We start from the raw sequence: 9,984 nt of genomic DNA, 5'->3' as shown, positions 1-9,984 counted from the left end.
TAATGAAAAAAATATCATAGTGAGAATATTAATATTTATTCTCTAACTTCTACATTAACGTAGTAAATTATTCCAGTTTTCACGCAATAATTTGTAAGTTCATTCAATAAAGTTACAGTAATTCACTTGCTGTTATCCGAGACTTTTTCCTTCTGACGTACAGAGTCAAGACCATATTGCGGAACGGTAAACCCGTGCGAGTTGCTCAGCACAAGGAGTGGTGGAGGCTCGATACTCCGTCGTTATCATGAGATTGAAACCCAGCTCTCGCAGCCAGGCTTCCTCTCGTTCATATCGTAACGTAGTGGAGGGTAAATTTGGTATTTTTCTCTTTCAATCTTTTGAAATTTGTCTTTTTTCCTCTTCATGTCCAGTAGTTTGCAAAAAAAAGAGAAAGGTCACATACCAGTCAGTGTTCTTCAAGAAATTTTATTTTCTTCCTATCTTACTCTCTCCTTAAGTCATTCTACCTTTCTGTCAACATATCTTTATCTCAGTAAATACAAAGTCCAAACTGTGACTCATATTATGTCTAAGTTCTTGTGCTGAGATGAAAATGTTTAAGAATCGGGGAAACTTATTTACTTATCTAGATTTTGAAGTTTGGTACATAGATAATGCAAAACGAATAAACGACTAGATTTTGGATTTGAATATAAAGACACATGTTTGTCATCTGGTTAGATTCAAGTTCAAAGTTCAAAGTTTATTCTCTATAAGGATTACAATGCTGAGTTTAAAGCCTATCGACTAGACCAGGGTAATGAAGGCTGCATGTAACTTGTTCATCAACAGGTAAAGAATTCTTTAGCCATTTAAGTTAAGATTAAAGTATACTCTCAGAGTATATACACTGAGATACAATTCCGTGTATATGCTCTGTGCGCCTTATCCTCCGGTTCTCCTAGTAATTAATATTACTTTTAACCCAAATTTTTTCCTCCTCGTAATTTTTAAGTCTTAAATGACGTTAATAAAGATCTTTGTTAAAGCAGAATCAATGTTTTCTTCCTAACTATTGAAACGTAAGTTTTGTATTGTTAGTTCCAATGAATTAAAATAAGTATGATGAAGTGTTTTCCACCGCAGCGACCCCTGGCAGCTGCCCAGCAGCCGGGCGCACGTAGCCACGTACTTATATAAACCACAGTGGGATGAAATTTGACGCCAGATCTTTAGCATCCTTCTCTCTCCTGCACACCGCTGTGCCCTCCGCTCATCATGGCCTTAGTATATGTGGTAAGTTAATTGTATCTGGGCATACAAGGGATTCAAGTCCTGAAGAAAGTCCATTATCTAATTAAGATTATTTATTACTTGATTGACGACGAGCCGTGTGAATACAACTTAAATAAACAGTAATGACGGCATTATACACATTAACTAAGGATTTGTTATCTGCGTCGGTGTAATTATTGATGGTTTCATGTCAGCTAACACGTGAAGATGGAACGACTTCGAAGTACCTCCCCAGCATACCTTAGTCATTCACTCGCTCTTCAGTGAGCCTTGGTTACACTGTTTATATTACCTTGTCAATACATTTATCTCTATAAGGATCTCAAATCACATAAATGACCTCAATAAAAATCAGTGACACACGGTGACTTGGCACTCAGACCTGGCCCTCAGAGTAATCTCTTTTTAAGTTTCCCACCACCCCGTGAGTAACGCCAAGGCTCTAACCTGACACGAAGTCATGTTGATTCGTATTTTCCTTCATTTCGTATCACCGCGAGTGTATAAAATTTTGGTGAAAAACTCTTAGCCCATGATGAGCAGTAGTGCTATTATATCTTTATATTGTACAATACTCTTGAATCTTTTTTCTGAAAGACACGAAAGCATTATTGAGAAAAAAAGAGTGAGAGTGGTATTTGATGGACAATACTAATATTAAAAGATAGATTGTCGATTAAAAAAATGGCTTCTTGGCTCATGTGATGTTTGAATAATTGTAGAAACGCGATCTAGAAGGCTGATTAAATTATATTTTATTGACATTAACAGCGTTAACAATAAAAATTATAATTTTAAGCATATTGTAAGCATATAATTGTATAACACAATGTCGGTAATAATGCTTTAGTATATGTCGTTATCTGAGCGTTTGAGGGCTACAGAGAGGCATAATATATTTATGATGTTTTATAATAAATTGTTAAGTTTCATGTACATGGAGTATATTGGAAAGACAGATTACACAGGACTTGATAGTCCACTCCGAAACTGCCTGCTGAGAATTATACTTTTATCGCGGTGAAGAACTATTGTGTATTATCTCACATTAAATGTTTGCTTACTGACTGTAGGTTGTGAGCTTGGTGTTGACGAGGTCACTGTGTTAGCGTTATGATGTTCCAGGTCGCAACGTTGCTGGTAGGTGCGGTGGCAGGAGTTGCTGAACCGGATGCTGCAATTATCTCCCACCGTGGATCTGCATTCTTCCCGACTACCAAGCCCCGCCAAGCCTTGGGCTTCGTCCCGGCCTACCATCCCTCACCCTTCGTCACTCCGGCCTACGGAGCTATTCCTCCCTATCATGCCGTCACTCCGGCCTATGGAGGCATCCCCCCTCCTTTCCATGCCTACCCACCTTCTTCATACCACGCTGCCTTTAAGTGTCGTGGATACGACAAGGTCCCTGCTTGTTTTCACAACACGACCAAGCCCTGGTGCCTCTACGACCATGAATACCCTGAATATGAGATCAAGGACGCTCTGCGTTACCATAAAACTGGTGTTCTGCCCTTGTACGCTGATGTGGTCGACCTTGGCACCGCCAGCTCCACTGACCGTCCTCTCCACTTGGATGAAGAGAGTTATCTCTGTCCCTCTGAAACCAGCTACATTAGGCCTCTTAGAGCCATTAATACCGACGGTCAGTGGAGGATTATCGTCAACAATATCCACGTGAGTTTTTAAACATTAATAACAGTCTTTATTTTGCCTTTAATAAATCAGATATCTCAAAAGTCTTCAGTAACCTTTCTGTCATAACTTCCTCAGAAAGCGTCCTCTAGAACCTTTCCGTCATAACTTTTTAGACATCAAAAATCTATCAAAGGTCTTCAACAATTATTAGGTTATAACTTGTTATAAGACAAGTATTTTCTTTACTTTTCAACTTAGTTCTGCAGGTCCAAAATACTTATCAGCCATTAAGTTGCACAGCTGCTTCAAACTGACACTATCGTTTCATCAAATTATATAAATTTTTACCATTTATATTTTCCGTTATAAATTTTCTGAGTATTCCTTTAAAATACGTCACCATTCTGAGTAATTTACTGTTTGCAAAAGCTGAAACAACAGCATCACTTTCATTAACTTTGCTAGAATCTTTACTTCTGAGAGTGTAGGTGAAAGTCATTTTGCATTCACATGTATAAAAATGGAAACATGTTCTTTGAAAGAGTCAAAATCTTCAGGAATATCGCTGAAGAAAAAAACTCACACATCTGAATGATCATTCTCAATCTTGTCTCATGTAGTTCTCATTCAGCAACGCCTCTGAGTCACCATTTATCACTTACGTCTCATTCATTCCTTAATCAGTAATTATAACGAGTGTACCTGCTATTGTACAACTCTCTAACCCACTGTTACATATCACATAGCATGCAACATCATTCACAATATCTTTCACTAATACATTTTCAATACACATTATTACATATTTTCCCTATGCTGGAAAAAACAGACATTTCTGTAATCTGATCTTCGTAAAGATGACCCAGACATTTTTTATAGGAGGATTACGAGACCTTCACGCAGACGGTCCGCCTGGAGGAGTGCATCAGCTACACTACCTGCCCCCTCGTCCCTCACTGCTACGAGTCCAAATGTCTGCAGAAGTCCCTCTACCAACGCTTTCTCGTCTACGATCCCTGTGATCAATATTTTCCCTTCAGTATCGAAACTTTCAAGCTACCTGCTAGCTGCTCCTGTCTTTTGGGAGCTATTTATCTTGACTACTAGCTCCTCCTCCTTCTATACTAATCTTTCAGTCCACCTCTAGATTTTCCTTAAAAAAAAAACAGCCTAGTCGAGAGTTTAGACGATATGGGTCTATCTAAGTTGCTTTTCAGGTTCTTATTATTTTAACAATGTATCATCTCGCTTCACTATAACAGTCTTCATTAAGCTAATATTATTTAGTTGTTCAGTGGGGTATTCCAGTAAGTAAAATAATAAGGTTTCTCTTACAAGGTTCTGTAATAGTGTGTTAAGTTACTGACTTCCCTGCTGAGGTCACATAATAATAATAATAATAATAATAATAATAATAATAATAATAATAATAATAATAATAATAATTAAAATAATATATATTCCAAGATGATATATTTGATATAAAGTTTTTTACATGGTAAAGTCCCTATATTTACGCAAAGTATTGATATTCTTCCCTCAGCCTGTCTGGCTGAGTACTGGATGGATGATAAAGCCTCCACCACTCCTTACTCCGAGTCCCCACACGGGTTTAGCGCTACACAAAAATAAAACAAATTAAACTATGCAAGGCACTTCGGATGATATCCATAGATTTAGCTGAAGTGGTTGGGACTTTGTTTTCTGAAGTTCCTTCGTATTACTCAAACCGACTGTGCTCATCTTGATATAACACGTTCCAGTAGGAAGTCAAAAGTAGGAAATATTTCACTTTGCATGTAGAGGTCTCAATAGCTTGGCATGTACTACCTCTTTAACAAAGGTCTCGTAGATGATACAAGAATACTCTCTCCCAAGAATACCTGTCGTGTTGAATCCACGTAATGAGCCACTCTTCCCTATATGTTAGCATGCATCTTCATATATACATATACAGTTATTTATTTACATATTTAGTTATCTCTCACTCTCACGTAAAATGTGTGTGTGTGTGTGTGTGTTACATCCTGAGCAACAAGAGCTTCCCTGGGCGGTACAAAGACAGCAGTTCTCCAGTTATCTCCTGCCCCATACAAAGGTACACAATGTGTTTATATACTGCTTATGCCTCACTCGCATGTCTATCATATATACCTATAATAAAGAACAGTTCTGATAATGGTGACTGAATTTTCAATTAGCCATAAGCTATTCCCTCTGTATTTTGTTTTGAGCTTCATTAAAAGAAGATAATCGGCAGGCAATGGAAATTAATAGTGAGTCAGTATGCCAACACATGACATGGAAAATCTGCTTTAATTATTGATGTTTCTCGCATATAATTGGAACATTGTAAATGATGAAAGGAAATTTTACAAGTTATGAACAGATAATTTACAGAAACTTTGAAAAGGGAAAACGTTAAGACAGAGTGTGTGAAATTTTATTATACAATATTTTACTCTCAGTGGGACTTTAGAAGGGCATGAGAGTAAATATAACGCCAAATATATCACCAGAATTACACGCAAACTGCATATATATATATATATATATATATATATATATATATATATATATATATATATATATATATATATATATATATATATATATATATATATATATATATATATATATATATTTCAACATACCAGCCGTATCCCACTGAGGGGGGGGTTTACCTGGAGTTTACCTGGAGAGAGTTCCGGGGGTCAACGCCCCCGCGGCCCGGTCTGAGACCAGGCCTCCTGGTGGATCAGAGCCTGATCAGCCAGGCTGTTGCTGCTGGCTGCACGCAAACCAACGTACGAGCCACAGCCCGGCTGATCCGGAACTGATCCGGGTGGCCCAAAATGAAAAACGAAACTTTCTCTTTTTACATTTAGTAATATATACAGGAGAAGGGGTTACTAGCCCCTTGCTCCCGGCATTTTAGTCGCCTCTTACAACACGCATGGCTTACGGAGGAAGAATTCTGTTCCAATTTCCCATGGAGGCAAGAGGAAATAAACAAGAACAAGAACTAGAAAGAAAATAGAAGAAAACCCGGAGGGGTGTGTGTATATATATGCTTGTACATGTATGTGTAGTGTGACCTAAGTGTAAGTAGAAGTAGCAAGACATACCTGAAATCTTGCATGTTTATGAGACAGAAAAATGGACACCAGCAATCCTACCATCATGTAAAACAATTACAGGCTTTCGTTTCACACTCAGTTGGCAGGACGGTAGTACCCCCCTGGGTGGTTGCTGTCTACCAACCTACTACCTTTAATATATATACATATATATTCACATATATACATTGGCAGTTTGGAGAGATATATTGTGTATTTTTATACGTATATGATTCTAAACTGTTGTATTCTGGGCACCTCTGCAAAAACAGTGATTGTGTGAGTGAGGTGAAAGTGTTGAATGATGATGAAAGTATTTTCTTTTTGGGGATTTTCTCTCTCTTTGGGTCACCCTGCCTCGGTGGGAGACGGCCGACTTGTTGAAAAAAAAAATATACACACACACACACACACACACACACACACACACACACACACACACACACACACACACACACACACACACACACACACATATATATATATATATATATATATATATATATATATATATATATATATATATACATATATACATATATACATATATATATATATATATATATATATATATATATATATATATATATATATATATTTATTTATATATATATATACATATATACATATATATATATATATATATATATATATATATATATATATATATATATATATATATATATATATATATATATATATATATATATATATATATATATATATATATATATATATATATATATATATATATATATATATATATATATATATATATATATATATATATATAAATACATATATATATATATATATATATATATATATATATATATATATATATATATATATAGCATACGTTGGGCCAATCATTGAGTACGCAGCCTCAGCATGGAGCCAACATCTGGTTAAGCACGTGGAGAAATACCAGGCTAGTACCAGAACAGAGATGATTGCACTTTGAGAAGAGGCTGAAAGAACTGAACTTGATGACTTTAACGGAGAGAAGGATTGGAGACATGATTTCAGTATACAATATCTTAAGGGGAATTAATAGGGAACGTGAGTACAGACAGACGTGAGAGGACCGGAATCAACATGGAAACTGAAGATTCAAGATCAGTTATGAGGAAGTATTTTGTTTTACTCTTAGCGTAGGTGAAAAGTAGAATGACTTGGATGAGGCAGTGAGGGAGGAAAGCTATCTTCATAAGTAGATGTGATAAGGAACAGAAGGCCAAAAATCAGTGATACCTATCAAAGTTGTCTAGGAGTAGGGGCCGGGAACTGATTCTCGACCCCAGCAAAATTCGCTAAATACAACTCGGTAGACACGCACACACCCACACACACACACGCACACACACACACACACACACACACACACACACACACACACACACACACACACACACACACACACACACACACACACACACACACACACACACACACACACACACACACACACGCAAACACACACACACACACACATTAAAGTTGTTTAAATAACCTAACATAGTTTTCCAATAAAATACAATATAACAACACAGTGCCACAACCACTACAACAATTACAGAACGTGTCTGATCAATTACTTAAAGAAGAAGGAATACAGCGAGCGTACCTTTACTCCTATAATTACGAACTGCTAAAAGGTGATTACCAACGACAACAATATACGTATCTTTAACAAAAATAAAAAATTACCCGTCTCTCAGGAAAGCATAGAAACACACACAACAACACTGATGCAAACACACACATACACAAGCATAAACAGACACAAGCACATCCACACACACACTGTTCTTATGCCGTGCTGTTGGCGCATAACGGCAGTGTAATGCGACTGTAATATTGGCAGGCAGGTGTGGTGATGACGTGGGCAGACAGCCAGCACAGGCACCCACCTCACAGCCATCACAATCACTCACCATACTCAGGCACCCACCTCACAACCATCACAATCACACACCGTACTCACACACCCACCTCACAACCATCACAATCACACACCGTACCCGGGTACCCACTTCACACCCATCACAATCACACATCGTACTCAGACACCCACCTCACAACCATCACAATCACACACCGTACTCAAGCACCCATCTCACACCCATCACAATCACGCACCGTACTCAAGCACCCACCTCACAACCATCACAATCACACACCGTACTCAGACACACACCTCACAACCATCACAATCACACACCGTTCCCGGGTACCCACCTCACAACCATCACAATCACACATCGTACTCGGGCACACACCTCACAACCATCACAATCACACACCGTACTCAGGCACCCACCTCACAACCATCACAATCACACCGTACTCAGACACCCACCTCACAACCATCACAATCACACACCTTACTCAGGCACCCACCTCACAACCATCACAATCACACACCGTACTCAGGTACCCACTTCACAACCATCACAATCACACACCGTACTCAGGCACCCACCTCACAACCATCACAATCACACACCTTACTCAGGCACCCACCTCACAACCATCACAATCACACACCGTACTCAGGCACCCACCTCACAACCATCACAATCACACACCGTACTCAGGCACCCACCTCACAACCATCACAATCACACACCTTACTCAGGCACCCACCTCACAACCATCACAATCACACACCTTACTCAGGCACCCACCTCACAACCATCACAATCACACACCGTACTCAAGCACCCACCTCACAACCATCACAATCACACACCGTACTCAGGCACCCACCTCACAACCATCACAATCACACACCGTACTCAGGCACCCACCTCACAACCATCACAATCACACACCGTACTCAGGCACCCACCTCACAACCATCACAATCACACAACGTACTCAGGCACCCACCTCACAACCATCACAATCACACACCGTACTCAGGCACCCACTTCAGAACCTCTAATTTTATCCATACTGAAAAAACTTACTGAGATGTTATGATCAGCTGACAGGCGTAACTGCAGTTTTAGTAGGGGTTATTAAATTGTTTTGAATTTTGGAAACAGTATTCATTAGTGTTATTGGATAATGTTAGGAATAACTGAAAATACACAATACTATACCACGACTATGGCACATGTTTTCTGCACGCTATATCCCTGGTTAGCTAAAACTGCAGGAAATAAAAATAAACAACATTAATTACACAATCCAGCTATAAAATAAGTTTACATCGTCAATAACATTCAAAAGTGTTTGAAGAGTTATAGTAAATACAGTGAAATATACGGTATGTATTGACGGTAGTTCCAACAGAAAACGGTGTCATGCAGGGAGGACTCCAGTCACTGCTAGTAAGTTTATTCAAGTATACACAAATACTGTTACATAGATTACCAAAAATAGCAGCATATGTGTAGAGAACCTAGGATAACCCAAGAAAGGTCAGACAGAGTGACTTGGTGACGCCTCTATGGACCATCCCTTGTCACTTCCTGTGACGTAGTAACACTCTTCTCTGCAATTTTCCTTGCCACTTCATATGACATGACAACGTTTCTCTACGCACCACACCTTGTGACGTGGCGACTTTGTGTTTTTAGCGTTATCTTAGGCAATCTACAGATATGCTGCTATGTATGATAATTTGTGTAATTGTATTTATGTATAACTGTACCTAAACAAACTCACTCACTTACCCCTTTACGCACCACTCCTCATTCCTTATGATGCGATAACGCCCCATCTTGAACACCTTGTGTTTCTGCACTTTTATTAACAAAACATCATGCATTCAGATATACTTTCTTCGTGGGAGTGTTTTGCTGTACCGAAGCGAGTGTGTAGAGGGTGAGTGTATGGAAGGTCACTATGAGTTTGAACAGTGCTTATTTAAATGATCCACGAACAATCAATATTATTATTATTATTATTATCGGGAAAGCGCCTAAGAGAGCGGAATTAAGTCTGATCTGAGGAAGGGGAAGGAAGACGCCAATTCTTT

General features: G+C 38.6%; 1 protein-coding gene across 1 annotated transcript; it reads left to right on the top strand.

The window, feature by feature from the left end:
- The first annotated feature begins 1,092 nt into the window (after positions 1-1,092).
- Positions 1,093-5,040, top strand: LOC128689638 (uncharacterized). The gene is made up of 3 exons (XM_053777996.2): positions 1,093-1,239; positions 2,365-2,913; positions 3,754-5,040. The coding sequence occupies exons 1-3, from the start codon at positions 1,222-1,224 to the stop codon at positions 3,979-3,981; spliced, it is 795 nt and encodes a 264-aa protein (XP_053633971.2). The 5' UTR covers positions 1,093-1,221; the 3' UTR covers positions 3,982-5,040.
- The last annotated feature ends 4,944 nt before the right edge of the window (positions 5,041-9,984 follow it).

Source organism: Cherax quadricarinatus, chromosome 22 (genome assembly GCF_038502225.1).
Source record: "Cherax quadricarinatus isolate ZL_2023a chromosome 22, ASM3850222v1, whole genome shotgun sequence".
NCBI lineage: Eukaryota > Metazoa > Arthropoda > Malacostraca > Decapoda > Parastacidae > Cherax > Cherax quadricarinatus.
This window is presented reverse-complemented; position numbering and strand designations above follow the sequence as displayed.